Source organism: Lacerta agilis, chromosome 17 (assembly GCF_009819535.1).
Source record: "Lacerta agilis isolate rLacAgi1 chromosome 17, rLacAgi1.pri, whole genome shotgun sequence".
Classification (NCBI taxonomy): domain Eukaryota; kingdom Metazoa; phylum Chordata; class Lepidosauria; order Squamata; family Lacertidae; genus Lacerta; species Lacerta agilis.
Genome location: NC_046328.1, coordinates 19619464 through 19645422, shown reverse-complemented (window position 1 = coordinate 19645422; position 25959 = coordinate 19619464). Strand labels below are relative to the sequence as shown.

The window sequence follows — 25959 nt, the reverse complement described above, 5'->3', positions numbered from 1 at the left end:
GGAGTTAGGGCTGCGCATCTTCCCTCTACAAAGCTCTTGAGAGCTCAAGACTCACATCCGAGCATAACAACAGCTGCAACCAGCAAGATTCCTGCAGGCAGGAGAGAGGCTTGAAGTCTTGAACCTTGCAGGGAGAGGAGTTGGAGTTTTTAGCTCAGGAAGCAGGAAGAGGAAGCTTGGGGAAGGCAGAACAAATCTCTCTCTCTTGCCTAGGCAAGGGGGGGGGGGAAAGGGGACACTCCCTCCCTATTATCTTACCCACACACTCAAGTCCTGGGCTGCGGTGTATCTTGTGCTTGTTGTTGTTCAGTCGTGTCCGACTCTTCGTGACCCCATGGACCAGAGCACGCCAGGCACGCCTATCCTTCACTGCCTCCCGCAGTTTGGCCAAACTCATGTTAGTAGCCTCGAGAACAGTGTCCAACCATCTCATCCTCTGTCGTCCCCTTCTCCTTGTGCCCTCCCTCTTTCCCAACATCAGGGTCTTTTCTAGGGAGCCTTCTCTTGTCATGGTGTGGCCAAAGTACTGGAGCCTCAACTTCAGGATCTGTCCTTCTAGTGAGCACTCAGGGCTGATTTCTTTGAGAATGGATAGGTTTGATCTTCTTGCAGTCCATGGGACTCTCAAGAGTCTCCTCCAGCACCATAATTCAAAAGCATCAGTTCTTCGGCGATCAGCCTTCTTGATGGTCCAGCTCTCACTTCCGTATCTTGTGCTAAAACGAGCTAAATATCCTGTAGCACGGAGAACAGAATCTTGCAACCAGCGCTGGTTATGATACAAGCCGTTTCACCTTCATCTGCATGGCTGATGCTGCAATTTTGAGTAATTTTTGAAAGTTCTCATAGAAATAGCAAGGAATTATGCATGGCATAATTAATGGAAGGGTAGGAGATGGAAGAATGCCCCCCTTTTACTTTTTGCGAAACCCCCTTTAACTATTTTAAAGCTGTTCTAGGGGGGAAGTGTGATTTGGCTAAAACGGGGGGGTGGAGTAAGGTTCAGCAGGTGAGGCTTGTGAATTTCACACACCCCTCCCTCTTCTCCCCCCACCCCCAATAATTCACTTTACTCCTGAGCACCAGCAATCTTAATTCAGCCACCCATCTGGCTTAATGAGCTGGAAGCAGGCATTTGGCTGGACTCTTCCAAGGCTTACTGTTGCATCCATAAGGACTAGAAACTTTGAAAAGCAAACAAGCAAACTAAGAGAAAGTTGGGATTTGCAGGCAGACGAGTCCAGCGCTTCCCCCCCCCCCCCGTGTCTCCGTGGAATCACAAGTATATGAATAACCCCGATTGCATCCATTCATTATCAAGCACCTTTGCCCCTTTCGGGAATAAAAAGCGACATGCTCACCCACAAAGCCCCACAGCCCCAGCTGGGGTCGTGTCGAGCTTGATGGGAAAAGTTTGACACAAGCACACACAAACACAGCCCGTGAGGCATCAGCCCCAGCGGACCTGGATGGGCGAGAATCTCCAGAGGTCAGGGTGGCCCATATGTATCAGATTGCGATAGGGAGAGGAGGTCCATTGGAAAGGAGGTAGGTTGTCCCAGGTTGGCCCACTGGTGGCAATGAAACTGTAGTTCTTGGCCATCTCAAAGGAAGTGACCTGGCAAAAGAAAGAAGGTGAGGCAGAGTCACGGACACAATGACCTGTGCTAGCGTTTCCCAAAACTGCTGCCTCCGACCACTTGAAAACCAAATCTGGCAGGGTGGTTCCTCAGATGAAGGAGCAGGATTCTGTCTACGTTTGGATACAATCCGACGCCATCTTGAATCAAAATGGCGGGCCTGAACCTTTCAGAACTCTACTGATTTTAACCAAAGTGTACATGATGGCTCCTGAAATCAAGGAGCAGGTCTTCGTTTATGTTTATGGTATAATTGGATGTCATTTGGAATCAAGATGGCGGACCGAACCTTTCAAAACTCCCCTGATTCCAACTGCAGATGTCAAAACTACCGTTTTGTTTTGTTTTTTTGGTTTCTTGGAATTCCAAAGCAACCCTGGGCACTAGACTGCTAGTAAATTATATTTTCCTGCCAACCTAGCTGTCAGGGAACCACCAGAGGTCAGCAGGGAGCCCAGCGAAGGGGAAGCAACCCTCTCAGACTTATGAGAGCCCCAGCACCGCCAAAAGGTTCCAGGGATTCCCAGTGGGAGTCAGGAACAGGAAGGGGGATCAGCGGTGCAGGGGCTGTGGCAGTATAGAGAGCCCCGACGCCCCTTAAGCAGTTCGGGAACGGAGGGGGAGGCAACAGCCCCATCGCCGGAGCTAAGAAAGGGGGCCAAACGGAAGGCGGAAAGGAGGAGGAGACTGGGGGTCCCCAAACTGATGTTGGAGGCGCGTGCGAAAAGCAGCATTTCCGGAATCTGAGAGTGACTAAGCGGTCATGGATTCTTGAGCTCTGCTTTGTACATAGCTGTATAATAAAAGCTGTAAATACGCAGATCCAGAGTCGGAACTCTTTACTCGTGAGAAGCCCCTACAGAATCCTTACACTAGCAGTTTGAAAGCACGTCAAAGTGCAAGTAGATAAATAGGTACCGCTCCAGTGGGAAGGTAAACAGCGTTTCCGTGCGCTGCTCTGGTTCGCCAGAAGCAGCTTAGTCATGCTGGCCACATGACCCTGAAGCTGTACGCCGGCTCCCTTGGCCAGTAACGCGAGATGAGCCCCGCAACCCGGACACAGCTGGACCTAATGGTCAGGGGTCCCTTTATCTTTAACTAAATTATATTTTACATGCGTTTTTACAATTATATCCTTGTGTGGTGGAGACTAACAGACAGAAAATGACAGTAGATCCTTATGGCTGCAAAATTACTTCAAGGTTTGAAGAATTAACACCCACCAGCACATTCCTCAATGGTGTGAAAGTCTTTTTGCCCTTTCGCCATTTGAATGTGTATCTTATCATCCTCACTCTTGTTCAAAATCAGCTGTGGCTGATTGAGAGACTAAGAAGAAAGAGCCTGGTGGATCGGGCCAATGACCCATCTAGTCCAGCATCCTGTTCTCACAGTGGCCAACCAAATGCTCCAACAAGCCCACAAATTATTATTTGTTTGTCAATCAATCAATATCATCATCAACAAGGTTAATATTGAAACATGATTAAAAGCAAAAAATTCTACGTCAACTGTGAGAAGAGGATGCTGGACTAGATGGGACCATCGGCCTGATCCAACAGGCTCTTTTGATGTTATGATATTTGTAACCCCATACCTTCATATCGGTGCCTCCGTGTGGCCTCTGACACAGGGCCCCAAAGGGGTAGGTGCCATTAGCAGGGTTCAGGTCTGAGCGAGCGGCAATGGCGTTTTCGCCGTTCTGTGGCGGATCACAGCCTTGGCACCGGGACAGTGGGTCCTTCGGGAAGTTGTTGTACCTGCACGGAGAGCACAGGGAGGATGTGAATGGGGAGAGAACAGTCAGGGCTTCAAGCGAAGGTGTAGTGGGAGATACAGAAATGCAAAGGCTCACTGCGGTGGTCCTCTTAGCTACTCACCCAAGGAAGGTCCAATAAAGGTTGGCCACTATGTTGGTACATATACACACATAGACCTCCAAAGGAGATGGAGCAGGTGGAATTATACCAAATTCATTAGGATCAGCTATCGCCTATGGCCTGGATGGTTTTGGAAGATACTCAACTTGCAAAACACAGCGAGTTTGGACAAAAGGTCTTCAGCCCACTGAATCGCAACCTTTCACTTTTAATTGGAAACACAAGCCATCTTGTAAAGAAGGGTGACCATCTATATATCACTAGCACAGGCATAGGCAAACTCAGCCCTCCAGATGTTTTGGGACTACAACTCCCATGATCCCTAGCTAATGGGACCAGTGGTCAGGGATGATGGGAATTGTAGTCCCAAAACATCTGGAGAGCCGAGTTTGCCTATGCCTGCACTAGCATGAAGCGGGAACCCTGTGCAAGAAAAAGGAAAGAAGTACCCAGCCTCTGCTTGATTGTATTGCTTGTTCTCCTTATCAACTCCTCCAGTTGACACAGCAAGGAGTCGTCGTCAATTATCCCGGTGTTCCAGCAAAAAAATGACAGGACTGCTCCTGCTCTAAACATTTCCTGGAGCTGCGCTCACCCACATTCTTGCTCTGCCACTGGATGAGCTTCTGGGTGAAAACCCCCATTTTGGGGGGGAGGGACACTTGTGTGGACTGGGAAGAGCAAACTAAGGAGCTGCTACAGCAGAGAGACCCAGCGTGAATCTGTATACAGACTAGTATAATATTGGGAGAGAATTATCTTTTTTGGTATCTGAGCCAAAGGAAGTAGGGGTGAGTGGATCGGTCAATTTCCATTCTGTGTCAGTTTCACATGCACTCCGTCATAGGCCCCTCTGCTCCCATTTTTCCCAATTTAAAAAGACAGAAAAATGCATGGGAAATCTGAATTAGAATTTCTGAACTTTGCCCCAAAGGGCAAAAGGACTGTAGCTCAGTGATAAGCACCTGCTTTGCATGCAAAAGGTCCTGAGTTCAATCCCTGGTATTGCCGGCTATAGCTGGGAATGTCCTTTGTCCAAAACCCTGGAGAGCCTCTGCTGGTCAGTGCAGAGAACACTGAGCTAGATAGAGCAATGGTGTGACTCAGTATAAGGCAGTTTCCTGTGGCTCCTAAAGCATTCATTTTGAATGCATTTTAAATATACATTTCTGCATGTTTTCAATGCCTTTCACCTCTTCCAAAATATACATGTTTGTCTGCTTTTTCCTGATGTTAGCAAACGTCCAGCTGGGGCAAGTTGTGAGACTGACCCCCCCAGGTAGGGACGAAGCCTGGGTGCACTCCTGGCTACTAGAGTCCAGTGGCACATTGATATGCGATTGTTCCCTAGCATGAAGAACGACACACACAAGCCATTAAGGCTAAACTATTTTATTGCAGATAAGATGCAGAGCATGTCTCTGCTTGCCAGCTCAGTAAGTCAGAGCTGTGCGTAATGCATCTAGCATCTCTTGAGCCAGAACTGAAAGTGAAAGTAAAGATATCACATGGTTGAGAGAAAGACAAAACAGCTGTCTTTCTCATGGGAAAAACACAAGTCACACCAGCCTTGCTGCTGCTGCTGCTTTTGCAGCTCGGTCTGTAGAATATCCTAACAAAATGCACTTAAAAAAAAACAATAACCTGAAACTGCACTGCAGTAACTCGGAGCGGGGCTTTTAGTGTGGCTGCCCCTGTTCTGTGGAATCTGCACTTTCGGGAAATAGTTGATTTTTTTTCTTCTTCTTCCAACAGGCTTTCCCAGCTGGATAAATAAGCCTTTACCATGGATGTTCACTTGTTATGGTTTTAGTTTTCATGTGTTTCATGTGTTTTTGTTTTCAATTATTTTATACGAAAATTGTGTTGAGATGGTGGTATAGAAGGCGATTAATAAATTTAAGTGTAACAGCAACAGCAATATAACAGCAATAACAGCAGCAACAGAAATTAATAATAATAATAATAATAATAGGATTTGGGCAATCCAGCCAACGGCTGTGACGTGATCTGCAAATAAGCCTGGGACTGACAAATTAAATGGATTCACTTTACAGTGCGGAATGAGGAAAGATCTTCTCCATCCCAACCAGGGACAGCGTTTCACACGAGCCGGTGAACACTCAATCCAATTTCTAAGTCAACATTTTCTCCAATTCATGCCTTGCTCCAAAAATGTGCTGTCCAGCTTGCAACCCAAACCCCATTTCAAGGAGACAGCGGTGTAGCATCCATTATTTGTTCATGCAACTCCCAGCCTGCAGGGAGCAGCATGGGCTGACGTCTTACCTCATGAGCTGGATCATCGAGCCCATGTCTCGGACCAGCGTCTGGTTGCGGCGGAATATCTGGGCTCGGGGGTTCTTCTCATAGGTGAACCAGTCGCCGTATTTCTGAACCAGCTGAGGAATGCCGCTGGTATTGAAGATTTCTTTAAAATACCTGGGTGTGGAGAAAAAGCCATTGAGCAGTGTTGGGGGGCTGGAGGGGAGTCTAAATAATAATTTATTAGAAGAAGAAGAAAAGAAGAAGAAGAAGAGGAGGAGGAGGAGGAGTTTGGATTAGATATCCCGCTTTATCACTACCCAAAGGAGTCTCAAAGCGGCTAACAATCTCCTTTCCCTCCCTTCCCCACAACAAACACTCTGTGAGGTGAGTGGGGCTGAGAGACTTCAGAGAAGTGTGACTAGCCCAAGGTCACCCAGCAGCTGCATGTGGAGGAGTGGAGACGCGAACCCGGTTCACCAGATTACGAGTCTACTGCTCTTAACCACTACACTAAATTTGCTGCATTTACAGCCTGCCTTTCCTCCAAGGAGTTCAAGGTGGCACACACAGCTCCCCCCCCCCATTTAATCCTTACAACAACCCTGAGAAGTAGGTTGGGCTGAGAGAGGAAGCAACTGGCCCGAGGTCACCCAGTGAGCTTCACGGCCGAGTGGGGATCTGAATTCAGGTTTCTCCAAGTCCTAGTTTGGCACTATAACAAATTGGCTGTTGTGGGAGTAGATCACGGCTCCACCCAGAGGTTGTCACTTAGCTGCTGAAGACCCAGAGATCATCTTCTGAGGCCCTTCTTCATGTGCCTCCTCCACAAGATGTCTGAAGGGTGGCAACATGAGAACAGGCCTTTTCTGCAGTGGAACACTTTGTGAAATGCTCTCCCCAGGGTGGTTTGGCTGGCGCCTTCATTATACACCCTTAGGCGCCAGGCAAAAAAAAAATCTTTTTTAACAGGCCTTTTAAAATGTGTTGTGGAAGGAGGAATTTATTGGGTTGTTTTGTTTTTATTACCGTATTTTCCAGCGTATAAGACGACTGGGCATATAAGACGACCCCTAACTTTTCCAATTAAAATATAGAGTTTGAGATATACTTGACCGCAGATTCTCCACTTGGCGTATAAGACGACCCCCGACTTTTGAGACTATTTTCCTGGATTAAAAAGTAGTCTTATACGGCAGAATATACAGTATGTATTCTGTGTTTTTTATACTGTGATATTTTTTTTTGTGAACCGCCCTGAGATCTACAGGTATTTAATAAATTATTATTAAAAACAAACAAACAAACAAACAAATAAATCAGAGGAGCAGGGCTTTTAGCTTGGCTGCCCCTGCCCTGTGGAATAAGCCAGGCACCTACTAACTGCACAGTCTTGAAACAACTGAAGATGTGTGTTTTTCCCCCCGACAGACTTTCCCAGCTTGATGGATGTGTCTTTTATATGAGTGCCTGCTTATTAGGGTTTTAGTCTTGTTTTAAAGGTATTTGTTGTTTTCGCCTGTTTTTAATCAGTGAAAATAAAATAATAATAATAATAATAATTTCAAAGACTGCTTGGATTCCGAGTGATGCCATGCTCTGCCGACTCCTGTAGCCCCCAGCCGAGGAGCACAGCTGCCTTTTGCCTCCCAAGGGAGCAAGACAGAGATCAGAAAGTGGAAGGAGCCAGGATAGTGAGAGGAAAAGAGAAACATGGTTTTGTATGTATGGTGGTCTTTTATGCATTATGATTTGCAGTTGTTTTTATCAATCGTAGTTTAGCAATTATTTATTGTTAAGAGTGAATTTCTGAATAATTATGATCTGCTGATATTTGGAGAATTAATTTTATTGTATTCTAACAGATTATTGAATATTACTTCATTTGATATAAGTCGTTCCACTTTAAAGTTATGTTTTATTATGACTTTTTGTATTGGATCAGATTATGAGAGATGGTACCTCGTGTGAAATGATTTGGGAGGCTTTGACTGTGCTAGAGAAGAAATAAGAAGGCAGGGCAAAAGGTTTAAGATGCTACCTCACGTGGTGGCAATGTAAAATTATCAAAAAGGCCTGGGAAAAGACATATAAAGATTTGAAGAAAATGTGGGAAATGATTGTTGTTTTTAAAAAAACTGAAGTTATGATATACTGAGGTGTACAGGACTTGATGGATTGTTTGAGTCAAAGGCTTTGTTCCGATATCCGATGCCAGCCCCTATGGAAGGAAGAAGCCTTGGCCAAAGAAGATAAAGAAGAAGATTGGCAAAATAAGTTACTGAACTATGCAGGACAAATTATTACAAAAGGGGGCAATTGTTCAATGCATATTTTTAAAGCTTTGTGTACAGATTTTTACATTAGTATAACTTTCAAAAGTCACTTGTAATAAGGTGAAGAAGGTTTTAAAATTGGATTGTTAAGTATATAAGGTTTTATGAACGCGCATAAATAAGTATATTACAATGGTACCAAGAGGGGGAGTGAAGGGAAGTCGACCCAAAAATTATGGTTTAATCTGATTATGATTTTTTTCTTTTCTGTTTTGTTACAGTGGTACCTTTGGATGCGAACGGGTTCCATTCCGGAGCCCTGTTTGCATCATGAGCAGTCCGTATCATGAAGTGCCGCGTCTGCGCATGTGCGCGATGTGATTCGGTGCTTCTGTGCATGACGTCATTTGACGTGTCTGTGCATGCGCGAACAGCCGAACCCGGAAGTAATCCGTTCCGGTACTTCCAGGTTCAGCGAGTTCGTAACCCGTGATGAACGCAGCATGCAGCGTTCGTAATACGAGGTACGACTGTATTTTTGGAAAATCAATAAATTGTTATCAAAAGAAAAAAGGGGAGAAGATTATGATAATGTGTGTGCTCCTTGTTGTATATTTTGCTGCTATAAACTGCCTCGTGTGTAGCAACAGAGAAAGGCGGTATACTAGTTAAAAGTGAAATGAAAATGAAATGAAATCCTTACGGCACATTGTAGCTCGCCCAGTAGCCTTCTTGGTAGAGCAGTTCCGTCTTGTCGTCAAAAACCACCATCCCCCTGGAGAGACCGAAATATTATTATTTTGAGGTTGGGGGGAAAGTCAGGCACTCAAGTCTCAGTGCTGGGATGATCCCACAAAGCTCTCATCTCCTCCCAGGTGCAGTGGGAAGCTGCCTTATACCAAGTCAAATCACTGGTCCATCTAGTTCAGTATTGCCTGCAATGATAGGCAGAGGCCCTCCAGGATTTCAGGAAGGGGGTCTCACCTATCGAGAGACGCCACTGGGGACTGACCTAAGGCCATCTGCATGCAAAGCAAGTGCTGGAACCATTGAGCTAATGCCGAATTAAATAGTTGAATTAAATAGTAAACTGTCTAATAACAGTGGATCAATTGATTGCCCTATCTAGTGCAGTATTGTCTGCCCTGAGGGACATGGGTGGCGCTGTGGTCTAAACCACTGATCAGAAGGTTGGCAGTTCCAATCCCGGCGACTAAGCGAGCTCCTGTTGCTCTGTCCCATCTCCTGCCAACCTAGCATTTCGAAAACACACCAGTGCAAGTAGATAAATAGATACTGCTCCAGCGGGAAGGTACCATATTTTTCGCTCCATAGGACACACTTTTTTCCTCCTAAAAAGTAAGGGGAAATATCTGTGCGTCTTATGGAGCGAATGGTGGTTCCTGGACCTGAATTGCCCAGGGGCCAAAAGAGGATCATGCTTTTTATTTTACAAAGAGAAAAGGGGGTGTTGAAAGGACCCCGCTCAGCAGCTGATCAGCAAGAGATCGGGAGAGAGATAAGTCCCCGGCTCCCTTTCAGCCCCGCCCTCCTTTGTTGAATGTGCTGCAGAGGGAGGTTGTTTGTTTCCCCAGCGACATGTGACTGGCTGATTAGATTATCTGTCTGGAAACTGTAGAAAAGGCTCCCTTTCCTTTAGAAGCTGCAGAAATGTGAGTTGAACCCCATAAAAACAGAGCTTTTCCTCTTTGCTTTTCCCCCTTTGCAAAAGGAGCTTTGCTTTTCCCCCTTTGCAAAAAAAGCTGCAAAACTTTTAGCTGATCCTCAAAAAAACAGGGCTTTTAGAGGAGGAAAACCAGAAAAATATTTTTTTCCCTTGTTTCCTCCTCTAAAAATGAGGTGCGCCCTATGGTCCGGTGCGCCCTATGGAGCGAAAAATACGGTAAACAGCGTTTCTGTGTGCTCTGGTTTCCGTCATGGTGTCCCGTTGCACCAGAAGCGGTTTAGTTATGCTGGCCACATGACCCAGAAAAAGCTGCCTGTGGACAAATGCCGGCTCCCTCGGCCTGAAAGCGAGATGAGTGCTGCAACCCCATAGTCACCTTTGACTGGACTTAACCATCCAGAGGTCCTTTACCTTTACCTGTCTGCCCTGACTGGCATCAGCTCTTCAGGGCTTCAGCCACTGACTGGCAGCAGGTCTCTTGAAAGCCCTACTGCTTTGTGACAAAGTGTGGGCTATAAAACCGATGCAAGGCTAATAATAATATAGTTTCTTGGTTCACAGCTGCTTGCACTTATCCTAGCTCAGTAAGCCAGGATGTTGGGCTCAGTGTTACATGTGCACCTGGCCTCTATTAAGCAGGGAAAGCGCAATATTTAAAGGTGTGTGGAGATGAGGGCGAAGCTTGGCATCCCTGCTTGTCCAACAAGGTACAGTTTGGAGCACTTACGGGATCTGCTCCAGCACTGTGAGGACGCCCTTCTGGAGGCTGGCCTTCCCTGGGACGAAAGATTTGTAATCCACGATCATCCACTGGTTATTGTACCTGTGGCAAAGAAGCAGAACAGGTGAGTGCCTAGCACGCGCAATGCTTTTTGAATTAAGAGTGGTGTGAAAGTGGCCTAGGAGCCCCTAAATCAGGCTGCCCCCTCCCAGCCTAATCCACATCTTCTGTCTGCAAACAGGGATAATAGCAGTAGTCTACCTTGCAGGATTATTGTAAAGATTTTAAAGATGAAACTCGTGTGAGCAAGATTTGTCCATCTTGCTTCATTTCCCATAGTCTAACCAGATCTAGGGCAGCAAGAAGCCACTCCCACCAACTTCTCTCTCTTTTTGATAATATTTTTTATTAATTTTCAATTACCATCCAATAGCCTCATTACAACAATAAGAAATGTTAATACAATTACTATCATTGAATAGTATTGAATATTGAATATTGAATTATATAATTTAGGTGCCCCCTCCCCCACATGCTAGAATTGATGGTTTGATGTTTTTCTTTATTCCTGCGTTCCAAAATCTTATTAATTTCAATTACATTCCGGTCAAAATAATAATCCCTTATGCAACAACTGCAATATTAATAACTTCTATTTGTGTTGACACATTAAATAATTTATAGAAATACAAGTGAGGCACTCAGGCTATATCCTGTTCTTACTGTGTGTGGCAATTATTCTGTCTATGGTGTTTCTTCCTGTCCTTGTAAAATATTATGCCTATCTTTCCCCCAATTGTTGCTGTTCTCTGTCACGCCTTGGACGGAGAAGAAGAAGAAGAAGAAGAAGGAGGAAGAAGAGTTTGGATTTGATATCCCGCTTTTCACTACCCAAAGGAGTCTCAAAGCGGCTAACATTCTCCTTTCCCTTTTCCCCCCACAACAAACACCCTGTGAGGTGAGTGGGGCTGAGAGACTTCAAAGAAGTGTGACTAGCCCAAGTCACCCAGCAGCTGCATGTGGAGGAGCGGAGACACGAACCCGGTTCCCCAGATTACGAGTCTGCCGCTCTTAACCACTACACCACACTGGTTATTCCATTGTTGTTTCAGAAATATCTCCATTGCTCCGTCCCATGCTTCGTTGTTTTGCAACTTTAACAACGCCAGCTTCTACCTGATCCCGTAAAACTGGATACACCATTGGGGATTGAACCCGGGACCTTCTGCCTACAGGACCTGTGCTCTACCTATGGAGCTACGGCTCCTCCACTCACGTGCCGCTGTTGAACTTCTGGAAAATGGCTGCCCACTCCATCCCACTTGTTGCCAGCCGGTTGGCCACGATGTTGCGCAGCCACTCTAAGACGCTCTCCTCGGGCTGGATGAACGTCCACAGGCTGCTGTTGCTGTTCCCAATGGTGGTTTCCAGAGATACCTGCAGAGGGAAAAGGCCCTGATCAAGCCTTGCATCTGGGAACCCCAGGTTGTCCCATGGAGGGAAGTGTCCTAGCTCAGTGGGAGGACACCTGCTTTGCATGCAGAAGGTGCCAGGTTCAACCCTTATGCCAGCCTTTCTCAACCTCCCCAGATGTTGTTGGACTACAACTCCCATCATCCCTGACCACAGGTCCTGTGAGCTAGGAATGATGGGAGTTGTAGGCCAACAACAACTTGGGACCCAAGGCTGAGAAAGGCTGCCCTATGGCATCTCCAAATAAGGCTGATAGAAGAACCTGTCCGAAACCCTGGAGAGCCACTGCCAGTCAATGTGTTGACGATACTGAGTCAAATGGACCGATGGGTCTGACCCCGTACAATACAGTTTCCTGTGTTCCTATGAGATTATCTGAAGGACTTCAGTGATTTCTAAAAGCGCAGAGACAAAGCAATTTGCTTGATGTTTTCCCAAACAGGAGGAATTTTCAAAGGCCATCAAGCCAGCCTCTGTGTCCTTCAACAGGGCCAATAATAGCTCAGTTGGTTAAAGCATACAGTGGTACCCCGCAAGATGAATGCCTCGCACAACGAAAAACTCGCTAGACGAAAGGCATTCACTAACGAAAGGGTGACTCGCAAGACGAATTTTTCTATGATCATGCTTCGCAAGACGAAAATTTCAATGCACTCCTATGGGAATTAAATTCCTATGCATTCCTATGGTCGTGCTTCGCAAGACGAATTTTTCGCAATACAAAGCGACTCGCGGAACGAATTAATTTCGTCTTGCGAGGTACCACTGTAGTGCTGATAATGCCAGGGTTGCAGGTTCGATCCCCGTATGGGGCAGCTGCATATTCCTGCATTGCAGGGGGTCAGATGAAATGATTCTCAGGGTCCCTTCCAACTTTGCAATTCTATGACTGTCCCAGTAGCACCAATTTGGTTCTCGACCTGGGATCTGGAAGTGGGGATTGTGTCCCTGGTTCTATCTCTAGCATTGGGCTGGAAAAGACTCCCTGTCTGAAATCCTGGAAAGCTGTTGCCAGTCTATGTAGATAATACTGAGCTAGATAGACCAAAGGCCTAAATCAATATAAGGCAGCTTTCTATATTCCTACTGAATCGTGTTTAGCCTGAGTGCAGGACCTGCTATTCTGCATGCTACTAGTCTCCCGAGGTTCCAGTTTGAACCCATCTTGGATGACATCTGCAGCAGAGGAAGGTTCTGTATGATGGTTATAAGGTCAAATAACTCCCTATCTAGGACAGCAGTGGAAGAGACAGGAGCCACTCACCAAGCCGCTACTCAAGATGTAGAAGTCATCGCCGGAGAAGATGGCGCCTGGGTAGGAGGAGAAAGACTGGACGTACCCGGGGATCAAGCTGTCACCTGGGGAGCCCAATTGCAAGCAGCCGTCAGCGCTTCCCTGGCAACAGACACCCCTCCCTCCCCACTCCAGTAAAGACCTTTGAGTCTTATAATAAAATAAAATCATTATAAAGAATTCTAAGGTCCCAAATATAAAATAAACGTTCATAAATGTACAAGGCAAACACATACCTAAGTATATAAACCACGTGTCTGAAATAGTACAGGAGAGCAATCCTGAAGCCATTTTGACTTCCCCAGTGACCTCAAATACTCCTCTGCAGTGCGGGAGGCAAATGGAGAAAACCCCTCCATTGTCTCTTTGCTCACAAATCCTGTCTTAAGGGTGTATTTTGTGTATGAATAGGGTGAGCCTGTGACCTGGATTCAAGATCTGAGTATTTACCATCACAAAAGAATGGCCAGGCTACCCAGGTAGAGCAATCAGTGGCCATTATCAGGTATCCTGACAAACAGGATTTTTGTTGAAGACTGCCCCCCTTCTGTGATATATGTATGATGTTTTGGGGGGTGGTTTAGAGCTACAGGGTGGGCAATTTCAAAAGTCTATATAAGGGCTTGCACATCATTGTTCGGGGTTCCTCTCCTCCCTCCCTGCATGGGGTGAGTGGGGGACCCTGTTTCAACAGTTTAATAAAGATCAGGCTTATTAGCTGCTTTGCTTCCCAATATTCTCTGGTTGGCAGCCGTTATTTTCTCCTACCGATAGGGAATCGACTTAAGGACTCTATACAGGGTCATGGATACCCCTAAGGGAAAAGGAGCATTTTTTTCTTATAACAGTATTTAACACCGGTTGGATTAAATCAAATAAACAAGGAATATTCAGTGTTATGTTGGAGGGGATGCCAGAAAACCGGGAATTATGTTCACATGTGGTGGGGGTGTAAATATGTATAATTTTTTTTGGGCAAAGGGTGTTTTAGGAGATAAGATAACAGAAATCACTGGGTTAAAGCTGGACCGAAATTCCAGAGGTAGCATTATTATCAATTTACAATGGGGGTGGAAGGTTCGCAGGCTATGAAGGACTTGCTTACAAGATTATTGACAGCTGCACGAATTATGATAGCTAGGAAGTGGAAGGGGAAAGCAGAATATAAAATGGAAGAATGGTATAAAAAGGTGGGGGATATAGCTATTAAACGATAAATCAACACGTGCCATTAAGGTAAGACGAGGAATACGCAGGAGAAATGATTTTGAGGAGATATGGAAAGTGTTTGTAGGATTTGTACTGTTAAAACGGAAAGGGGTTAAACCATTGCAAGAGGTGTTTCAATTTTGGGAGGTTGGATAGTTACAATGGCATGGTCTCGGTGGCGGAGTGCACATTTTTATTATTTATTTATGATGATTACTTTGTCAAAATAAAGAAAAGACCTTTGAAAAGCCTGCTGGGTCATCTCTGACCATTGGCCATGCTGATTGGGGCTGATGAGCACTGCAGTCCAATAACATCTGGAGGTCAAAGGTCCCTTGCTTCACCCCACATCCTTTTCCTGCTACTCACTGCGGGCTGAAGTCCGGAACGGCATAGTATACTTCTTGAGGATGCGTAGCATGGACTGGTACGTATTCCAGGTGTCGTGGGAGACAAGGAGATCCTGGTTGCCAGGCAACAGCTTGATGAATGCTGAGCAGGACCCAGAGCCAAGAACCCGGTGGTTTCCAGATTTGTTGAAGGCCGATTCCAGGTCTTCCAAATCGCCCCCCAACTGGAACAAACTAGCAGAGGCGATTCACATGACGATGGTTTTAGTTGTTATTTCTTTCACAAAATTTACATGCTGCTTGGGGTTTTTTTTAATTTTAAAAAAGAATTAATAACCTCAACATGTTTTACAAAAAGAATATTTTTAAAAAACATATTTTTAAGCATTCAAAAAAATAATTAAAGCCAATGATAAGCTAAAAACCAGACTAAATCACATGTCAAGGTTCTACTCGTCTCTATAGGATGAAATAAAAGAGGTGCCTAAAATTAACGTGCCTGCCTTATGTCAATAAGGTTCCAAAGTATAATGTTGATTATATACAGTATTAGATTTCTTAGCTGCCCTTTACCATAAGACCTGAGGGCAGGTTAAATCCTCCTTTAGAGCCATCTAAGTTGGTTGCCATCATTGCCTCTTCCAGGAGCGATTTTTATTAAGGTGGGGGGCATCCCACACTCAAACCGTGTACAGTGGTACCTCTACTTACGTTCACCTCCGGTTACGTATCCTTTGGGATACGTACGCGGCAAACCCAGAAGTATTTTTCCAGGTTTCGCCACGTGCGCATGCACAGAAGCGCTAAACCGCACCGCGCACATGTACAGAAGCGGCACCTCCGGATACGCACACCTCGGGATCTGACCGGAGCTCTGGAACGGATCCCATGCACAACCAGAGGTACCACTGTATTTTAAAGCTTAGGCAGGGATCTTAGAAAGGGGAATTCGTTGCTCAACTCTGCTTGTCTCCTGGGAGCTTCACCTGACCTCTACCTCACTCTGCCTCCCGGGAGTTAAAAAAAGCTTTTGCTACACAGCTGCCCAACCCCACTCTGACCCAGATGTTGATGCAGACTCGAGATTCCTGGAAACCTTTGCATTTGGGGGCGGGGGAAGGTGGAGGAGTTCCCCTCGGACTCTGTGGCGTCTGTAGCAAGCTTGCCTCCTTATCTTAGGAGAGATAAGCTATGAGCCCAACAGACAACCCTCAGCCCAAGAGACTGAAGCTCACAAAAGTCATCTGGCTCACACCAGGGAGGCAATGCTTTTCTACCTCCACTGCCAGAGGCAGTAAATGTCCCTGAATTCTGGTTGCTGGGAATCACAAGCAAGGAGATGTTGGTGCGTTCATGTCCTGCTTTTGGGCTTTCCCATTGGGGCATCTGTAAAAAACAGGATGCTGGAGCAGATGGTCCTTTTGGCCTGATGCAGTAGGGGTTTAAACAGCCTCGGTCCAGTATACCTGAAGGAGCATCTCCACCCCCATCGATCTACCCAGACACTGAGGTCCAGCGCCGAGGGCCTTCTGGTGGTTCCCGCATTGCAAGAAGCCAAGTTACAGGGAACCAGGCAGAGGGCCTTCTCAGTAGTGGCACCTGCCCTGTGGAATGCCCTCCCACCAGATGTCAAAGAGAACAACAACTACCAGACTTTTAGAAGACATCTGAAGGTAGCCCTGTTTAGGGAAGGTTTTAATGTTTGATGGATTATTGTATTTTAATATTTTGTTGGAAGCCGCCCAGAGTGGATAGGGAAGCCCAGCCAGATGGGCGGGGTATAAATAATAAATTATTATTATTATTCTTTAAGATTAGGTTGCAATCTAAGTACAACTTTGGGAGGGAACAACAGCGCATCAGCCAAGGCATGAAACTCCCGTGTGCTGCAGAGGATCTTGGGAAAAGGGGCTGAAGAGACCGGGATTCTGGACTAGATGTGCATTTGTTCTCATCCAGCAGGGTAGTTCTTTTTGGAAAATAGGCAGCCGCAGCCAGCATGGTCAATGGCCAGGGATGATGGGAGTTGTAGTCCAACAACAGCCAAATACAGTGGTGCCTTGGTTTACGAACTTAATCCGTTCCAGAAGTCCGTTCTTAAAACAAGGTGTGCTTTCTCATAGTGGCGGGGGACTCAATTTACAAATGGAACACAATCAACAGGAAGAAGAGCATGTTCTATTTCCAAGGCAAAGTTCACAAACCAAAACACCTACTTCCGGGCTTGCAGAATTCTTAATCCAAGTTGTTCATAAACTAAGCTGTTCTTAAACCGGTACCACTGTACAGGCTTCCCAATGGGGCCAGTGAGAACAGGAAGCTAGGTCAGATGGTCATGTTGTGCAGGTGCCATATTATCGCCTTCCAAAGCAACTACTCTATTCCGAACTTAAAAATGGAAAGTGTAATGCTGGTGGTCAGCAAAAGACGTTTAAAGACTCTCTCAAGGCAAATCTAAAAAAATGTAGTATAAACACCGACAACTGGGAAACACTGGCCTGCAAGTGCTCCAGTTGGAGAACAGCTTTTACCAAAGGCGTCATTGGCTTTGAAGACACTCAAACTCTGGACAAAAGAGAGAAACGTGCTAAGAGGAAGGCATGCTTGGCAAACCCTCACCATTATCAACTCCCATCCAGAAACCTATGTCTCCACAGTGGAAGGACGTGTGGATTCAGAACTGGCCTCCACAGTCACTTACGGACTCACTGTTAAGACCGTGTTCATGGAAGACAATCTTACTCGGCTACGAGTGATCGCCAAAGAAGAAAGAAGAGTTCAGATGGGCTACTGACCTATGTTCCTATGTCTTTTTACCTATGCCCGTATTATTAATAATAATTATTATTATTACAATTAATTTACCAACCCCTTTCTCAACGCTCGTCTCAAGGAGATTTACATGTCAGATAATTAGAAACAGTTAAAAACCCCAAAAGCAACAAATACATTTAAAAACAAGACTTAAACCCTAAAAACCCAAACAGTTCCATTCCTTACACTCTTAGCTGCTTCTTAATGAGGAATAGCGGCTTAAAATTCTTCGTAGCCGATAAAACGAAAAAGAAACACATCATGTATTACACAGGAACAAACTCAAATATTCCTCAGCTGCAGTCTCCAGGAAAATAAACTTGTCCAAAAAAAAATTAGGCTTCCAAATTAGCCAAAAAATTATGGTGGTTTTTTTTTAAAGCGAAAACTTTCCCCTCCAAAACTGAGTGTAGCCAATGGCAGTAGGACTTCATGTGTACAGTACTTGTGTCTGTGGTGTGGGTGTGTTGCATGCAGCTGTCATGAGTGCATGTGTGCACGCTAGTGATATGTCCATGGTGCCCAGGACAGTTTAAATATGGGCCCCAAAAAGTTGATGACCCCAGGCTTAAACATCATGTGTCATTGTCAGTCCTGTGCAGAATCCAGGCACCCGTGAAATGTCTCCACTCCCGCATTTCCTCACATGCGCAAAAGAACAAAAGACTTACAGAAAGCCAAAGGGTGCGATGGAGAACTTGCCGATTGGGAAGGCCACCCGGCCGTTATAACCATCCTCAAGGCCCTTCAGCTGCAGCAGGGCGAGGCGTACCTGGGCATTTTGGTGGAGAACACACAGGAATCACTCACAGAGTCAAACGTTAAAAGCAGCCAATAAACAATCCCAGACGTAGTTTGGTCCTCGGATCAGGAAAGGGAAAAAAATGCTAACAGCAATTACGCTGCCATATGGAAGGCAATGAACCTGCCAGCTTGCAAACTGAATATTAATTCATTCAAACATCTGCACAAGATGAAACGGAACTAAAATAGCAACCATTAATGTTCATGTTATAAGGTGTTACATCCCAGTGTCTTGGGACTTGAAGGAGGGACACTGCAGCTGGATACTGTGTGCTTTTCAGTGGCTAAGCAACCGGTTTTTCCAGCACTGGAAGGACCAGATGACTCCTCTCGTAGCTGGCAGGAGCTTTTCTTTCCTTGCAACATACAAAAAAGGGACTTTTGGCCGGAGGTGCAAAGACCACAATTATTCAGAGTTCTGGGGGCCCTAGTTAGGGTTATTTGCGTGGTATGCATGTCACAATGGGCTCCACTAGAGCCTTCTCCCAATGTCACGATTAAAATGCCACCTTGCATCTTTAAGCATAGTTTTAGTAGGTTGGCAACCCTAATAAGCAGAAGCACAAGGGCCAACTTGCACATTTGGCAACCTAGTAAGTTACTGTTTGTTAAGAGGCATTTGTGCTTATGATATAGTCACATGCAATGCTTGTAAAAACACACCGCCACATCTCTTTATTCTATTATAGCCTTGCAAAAGTTAAGTCGCGTTTTTAAATCCGGCTTGTTGTTTAAAAAGTTCACTACCCAGTTCCACCCACATAGTGGGCCTTGACACCACCACTCAACCCCCCTCCCCCCTCCCCTCTTCCTGATTCATGATTTCCATCACACAGTGCCTGCTTTTGCAAAACAGTATCACAAACTGACATGCTTTCGCCAGCATGTTTTCGTTTTCCTTTACAGTGGTACCTTGGTTTAAGAACAGCTTACTTTATGAACAACTTGGATTAAGAACACTGCAAATCCGGAAGCAGGTGTTTTGGTTTGTGAACTTTGCCTTGGAAACAGAACATGCTGAGTGTGTTCCATTTGTAAATTGAGTCTCCCGCTACTATGGGAAAGCACGCCTTGGTTGAAGAACACTTTGGTTTAAGAATGGATTTCCAGAACGGATTAAGTTTGTAAACCAGGGTTTACCACTGTATTGTGGTTTAACAATCAATCCCCAGGGAATGATGGGAATTGAAGCCCAGTGAGTGTAATGGGGTGTGTGTGGATCTCCTAACAACTCTCAGCACTCTTTAACAAACTACAGTTCCCAGGATGCTTTGGGGGAAGCCGTGCCGGTTTATAAAGTGGAATGATACTGATTTAAAGGTACGGTGCGGGTTGCACCCCAGCCTCAGAACAGAATACCGCACCTGGTACCAATATTCAGAATCGCCCGCTGCCTCCATCATCTGCATCATCCAGGCGAGGTTGGCTTCAATGTATTTGTTGAGCTTCTGGCAGTAGTCAGTCTGGTACTTGAATGGCCCACAGTAGCCCACCATTGTGTTCATCCAGTGCATGTAGATGAGCTGCAAAGGCACAAAAATTTAAGGCAGCTCGGCTAGATCCAGAGCAAAAGGCAGCTGCAGCTCGGCGGTAGGGCGTCTGCTTTGCATGCAGAAGGTCCCAGGTTCAATCCCCAGTGGGATCTCCAGGTAGGGCTGGGAATGCCATCCTGTCTGAAGCCCTGGAGATCTGCTGCCAGTCAGTGTAGACAACAGGGAACCAAACAGGGGGCCTTCTCGGAAGTGGCGCCTGCCCTGTGAAACGCCCTCCCATCAGATGTCAAGGAAATAAACAACTATCTGGCTTTTAGAAGACATCTGAAGGCAGCCCTGTTTAGGGAAGTTTTTAATGTTTGGTGTTTTATCGTGTTTTTAATATTCTGTTGGGAGTCACCCAGAGTGGCTGGGGAAACCGAGCCAGATGGGCGGGGTATAAATATTATTATTATTATTATTGATAAATAGTCTGACTCAGTGTAAGGCAGCTTCCTATGTTCAATTCACCCTCACTGGCCAGTATTGGGACCTATAACTTAAATTAGGTATGTTAATTTCAATCTCCCTACTCCAAGTAAAGCCTTCTCTATTCAGTAGGAGCTTGGAAGCCCTTCCTGAATCTTTCAAGTTTATTCAGAACAGGCAGGGGGTAGCTCCTTGCTGCTCCAGGTAACATATAACAATGGCTTTCGGGCCCGGCACTCTGCACGTGTTCAGAGACCACCGCATCTGTATTCACCTTCCATAAGTGAAATTCATGGAAAGTGAATTTCTAGGTTAATGCATGCCTCAAATGGCTTTGTCCTGAGAGAGCTGAAGTGATGGGATAAGGGTCTTCAATAAAGCTGGAAAACGTGGAGGGTGGAGGCCATACGCCAACACTTACCTGCTGAGACACAGCTGCTTCCGCCAGCCCTGCCGCGTAGGCCTGGAGGCTGTCATTATACTTCTCATTGGTGGTTAGTTCCAGGGAGGCCCATCTATAAGTGAGACAGAAAGAGAGAGAATAAAAAGTACTGAGAAGACCAGTGAAGAAATCCATCTGTCAAGTTTCCCCTCCTTGCACTACAGCACCCTTTTGCTTGAGTCCTTAAATGAGCTCCCCTGTCACACTTCAAATCAGCTTCAAGCTTCTAGTCCAGGCTTCCTCAACCTCGGCCCTCCAGATGTTTTGAGACTACAATTCCCATCATCCCTGACCACTGGTCCTGCTAGCTAGGGATCATGGGAGTTGTAGGCCAAACACATCTGGAGGGCCGAGGTTGAGGAAGCCTGTTCTAGTCCTCAGTATGAAGGCTTCCTACCCGGGGTCATCAGCTGTCAAGCTTGCTGAGCGTGGAAAAGTGAAATGCAAACTCAAGACCCATCACGTAAAGTTTAGTGTGAAAGAACTTCAGGCCTGAGGGAGCCAAATCCTGCCCTCCAGGAATCTCTAACTGGCCCTTGGGACTGTCCCCAGATCAAACCCTCTTCACAAACATACCTTCTCTCCCCCCTCCTCCCCACCCCCCCCCCCGCTGCAACATCACTCCCCAGATTTGCTTCACAACCTCCTGGAATGTTTCATTTTGCCCGCTTGGTATGTGTCCTTGAAATCTGATCATGCATCTTGCTTGCCTGAAGGGTGCATGAGTGTGATGTGCCCGCTTTTGCCTCTAGCACATGGCCCCTAGAAGGCTCCCCAGAAGGGAATGTGGCCCTCAGGCTGACAAACTAGTCATACCTTGGGTTGCGTTTGCTGCGGGTTGCGTTCACTATGGGTTACGAACGCGCAGAACCTGAAAGTACTTTGAACATGCGCAGAAGTGCCGAATCGTGCCACGCACATGCGCAGACTCAGCGCTTCAGGTTGCGCTTTTTCATGTTGCGAACGGGCCTCCGGAACGGATCCCGTTCGCAACCAGAGGTACCACTGTACTGAAATTTAACCAGAATGGTTTGGCACTCAATCCATCTTCCCAGGGAACTCTGGGAATTGTAGTTCTTCGAGGGGAAAGGGTGGGAGATGTGTGTGTGTGTCCTAACAACTCTGAGACCTTAGCAAACAACAGTTTTAAAAAATAGCCAGGGATCTTGTAGAACAGTTCCAACTACATATTAAACGGTTTGGTCTTTTTTAAGGGGAAATAGGATCAACTGAAGAAGGGTGAAATGAATTAAGAAAAATGAGGTGTGGATCTAACTAATGGAGTCAGTTGTGTTGATAACAGCTTATTTTAAAAAATAAACACTGTAAAGGAAAAATTAGTCCATTATTATGTATTATAGGAGACTAAAGAGTATGTTGAATAGATGATTCTTAATCCTAATTGTAACACAACTGGCCCTGTATTGAATTGGTGTGGGTGTTTATAGGTACAATATGTAGTGTCCAATTCGAGGTAATCAATGTGTGCCAGCACACCCAATAAGAGTTTCTCAGTAGTCCTACTGGTGGTCCCTCCTCCCTGCTGCGTCCTGCTTTAAAATAAATGCTGCAGATACCGGTAACTTTGGACTTCATGTTCTTATGTCCCTCCCCGAGTCTTGTGATTGTTTACTTTAAAATGTCGCAATCCGTCCCTTTCGCGTTTGTGGCGCCTTCCTGCTCATTCTACCAAACGCGGCCCTGGATTCCTGCCCCCGAGGGCATCGCTTTTTGCAGCGCAGTGTGGCACGCACGAACTTGAAACCCCACTGCCTTCATTTTGCACCTGCTCCGGGTCTGCGCGCTTTTGCAACGCGGCCCCCTTTGCGCGTTCACTCGAAAGTAACCCCCTCCAATAAAAACAACAACAACCCGGTGTTCATTTGAGCTTGCACCCGGTATAAACGTGCACGAGAATCGGACGCTTGCAATGCGCGTTTACTGGGAAGTAAACCCTACTGCCTTCCTCTGGGCTTGCTCATCACAACACTCGCGCCTTGCAAGGCAGCCCTAGCAGCCTGTTTACTCGCAAGTAAGCCCGACTTCGCCCAACAGGGCGTGGTCCCAACAAAAAGGGAAACCCGGCTAGGAACGCAGCCTTGCCCCGGGGACCGATTTGAACCGCTGCAGTGGGCGGACACCCGCCTGCATGCCTACCTACCCGGTCTCCCGGATGCCCTCGGTCAGGTTAGCCCAGGCAACGGCCGCGGGGACCCAGCCAGTCACGGTCTCCAGCTGTCCGGAGACGGGGTCCAGCACCACGGAGCAGCTGCGGGTCGGTTCCGAGCCGGCGGCGGGGAAGAAGGGAGGCGGCCGGGCGGCCTGCTGCGCGATACCGGGCAGGATCAGGGTCATCAAGAGCGCGAGTCGCGCCATGGCCGGATCGAGGGACGTCCCCACCGGCCCAGGACGGAGGCGCGTCCAAGTCCCACGTGAACCGCTGATGCAGCCGGAGGAGGAGGAGCGCCGAGGAGAGACGGCCCCTCGCCGCGACCGGCGCGCTGTCCCCGCGACGGCCCCAGGGGGGAGCCCCAGGCCCGCGATGGCGAAGGATCGCAGCGCGCGTCCCTTCGCCCGGCTGCCTGCCTGCCTCCCGTCCCAAGGTGAGTTGAGTGGAAACTTCGGCACTTGGTGAGTTTAAGGCTTGGTGAGCTTAAGGTTGTGGCCGCTGAACCTGAGCGTCAAGCCCGCGCAGGAAGCTGCCTTCCTTCTGAGTCAGCTTGGTATTGCCCGCACTGACTGGCAGCAGTTAGTCAGGGTTCCACACCCGGGCATTTTCCTTAGAGCTTCCTGGAGATTGAACCCGGGGCCCTCTGCGTGTAAAGCAGGTGCTCTAACCAGGGCCGGATTTAGGTTTGATGAGGCCCAAAGCTACTGAAGGTAATGGGGCCCTTTATATATCCAGCTGTCCTTTGTCAACAACAAATTGTCGCCGTTTTTTTGTGTTGAGTATATGCTGTATGGTAATTTATGGACCCATTAAAGCCATTTGCACATAACAAAATATGTACATCATAGGAGCCTACACAACACAAAACACTGTTGCTGTATGTAGGTTTTATTTTATTTGTTTTCTATCTTATATTTTGTAAATGTACATCCAGATTTTTTCCCCTTTGAATTTTTGGGGGGCCCCAAGAGAGTGGGGCCCTAAGCTATAGCTTGTTTATACCTAAATCTGGCACTGGCTCTAACCACTGCACTACTGTGCTTCCCTTGTCATCATAGGACGCTTCCTTATACTGAGTCAGGCCATTGGCCCATCTAGTTCAGGGTTTCCCAAACTTGGGTCTCCAGCTATTTTTTGGACTACAGTTCCCATCATCCCTGAACACTGGTCCTACTAACTAGGGATGATGGGAGTTGTAGTCCAAAAACCAGCTGGAGACCCAAGTTTGGGAAACCCTCATCTAGTTCCTTATTGTTGACTCTACACTGACTGGCAGTGTCTCTCCAGGATTTCAGACAGGCAGAGTAGATGCTCTAACCACTGAGCTGCACCCTTCCCCCAAATTCACTGGGACTAGATGGCTTTTTGAGAACCCTTCTGTAAAGAGAGGGCTCTGAATTTAGGTGATTAAGCCCCTGCCCGGGAACAAGCGTTCTTGCCTTGTGCCTAACATATTTTTTTCCATCGCAGTTCATTTCTCCTGGATTATTTTGAGAGAATTCAGACTTTGGGGATTAGGGCTGTCTGAGGGGGATCTACTGGACTCCCTGACCCAAGTTGGCTGATGACCATTGGAACTGATGAAGCAGAAGGGTGGGAGGCCCAGCAGTAGGGAGTGCCAGAGCCAGGGACAAGGACAAGTGGAGTCAGCCAGTCCTGCTTCTGACCCCATCGTCCTCCCTGCGAAGTTCAAAAAGAGCAACAAGTGAGACTTAGGACACATTCATACCATCCACTTAAGAGCTCCCTGGGAAGAGGGGTTGGTTGTTAAACCACTGGCAATGGTAGCTCTGGGAGGGGGAAATGGGTCTTCAACAAACTACGACTCCCAGAATTCTTTGGGGGAAGCCCTGATTGCTCACAGTGCTTTAAATCTCTGGTGCTAGCAGAGGGTAAGCTGGGCTTGCATTGGGGCAGTGCGATGGCTGGCTTGGAGCTGTCATTTAAATTTCCCATAATGCCTTGGAGAAACCCTACACCAGAGGCATTGTGGGAAATTTAAATGGTGTCTTTAAGCAGCATGGAACAGGACAGTGGTACAGTGGTACCTTGGTTCTCATACATAATCCGTTCCGGAAGTCCGTTCGACTTCCAAAATGTTCAAAAACCAAGGTGTGGCTTTCTATTGGCACAGGCGCCCCAGAAACAATAGCCGACAGCCACATCAGATGTTTGGCTTCCGAAAAACGTTCGAAAACCGGAACACTTACTTCCAGGTATTTGGCGTTTGGGAGCCGAAATGTTTGAGTACCAAGGTGTTCGAGAACCAAGGTTCCACGGTAGGTCCTATTTACAAGCAAGTTTTGAGTATTATTTTTATATTTATCAATCAGAGGAAGGGAAAGAACAGCTGTCTGTGGGTACAGCATGCTTGATTGACTTCTTCGGACTTTTTATTGTTTAACAAAGCAACTGAAATATTCATGAATAAGAGCCTGTTTTGGGGGAGTGATGCTTTTTATAAAGACAGCAAATCTTTATATGGTAATCATAGGAAAACTATGTTTAAGTGACAGGTAGGTAGCCGTGTTGGTCTGCCATAGTCAAAACAAAATAAAATAAAAAATTCCTTCCAGCAGCACCTTAGAGACCAACTAAATTTGTTCTTGGTATGAACTTTCGTGTGCATCCACACTTCTTCAGATTGTTGTTGTTCAGTCGTTCAGTCGTGTCCGACTCTTCGTGACCCCATGGACCAGAGCACGCCAGGCACGCCTATCCTTCACTGCCTCTTGCAGTTTGGCTAAACTCATGTTAGTAACTTCTTCAGATACTCTTCAGATATTCTTCAGATATTCAGATATTCTTCAGATATGTTTAAGTGTGCGTGCATATTCCATTTGGAATTGATACGCTAGAATAAAATTTGCTGTCTTGTGATATGCTAGGATATTTATGGTATCCAAAGTTGCTCATGCCATTGGCTCAAGGATTTCTGCTCCCACAACAGAACTTTTTCTGCTCTATGGAACT

At 46.5% G+C, this 25959-nt stretch overlaps 1 protein-coding gene across 1 annotated transcript; it reads right to left on the bottom strand.

The window, feature by feature from the left end:
- Positions 1-1298: 1298 nt before the first annotated feature.
- PLBD2 (phospholipase B domain containing 2) lies at positions 1299-23413 on the bottom strand. Its single transcript, XM_033174922.1, has 12 exons — positions 22978-23413; positions 20796-20889; positions 19778-19936; positions 18281-18381; positions 14815-15029; positions 13207-13301; positions 11746-11906; positions 10476-10571; positions 8765-8836; positions 5810-5962; positions 3238-3400; positions 1299-1618 (listed from the first exon to the last, which is right to left on the bottom strand). Exons 1-12 carry the CDS (start codon positions 23190-23192, stop codon positions 1451-1453), a joined length of 1692 nt encoding a protein of 563 aa, XP_033030813.1. The 5' UTR covers positions 23193-23413; the 3' UTR covers positions 1299-1450.
- Positions 23414-25959: the final 2546 nt, after the last annotated feature.

What these genes read in the sequence shown, in the direction of transcription:
- PLBD2 (XM_033174922.1), bottom strand. Translation starts at nt 23,192, where the DNA reads ATGGCGCGACTCGCGCTCTTGATGACCCTGATCCTGCCCGGTATCGCG. An exon ending in ACATCTTGAGTAGCGGCTTG is followed by an intron (nt 11,907 to 13,206) that starts GTGAGTGGCTCC and finishes TTCCCTCTGCAG; the next exon opens with GTATCTCTGGAAACCACCAT. An exon ending in ACAGTGCTGGAGCAGATCCC is followed by an intron (nt 8,837 to 10,475) that starts GTAAGTGCTCCA and finishes CGGTCTCTCCAG; the next exon opens with GGGGATGGTGGTTTTTGACG.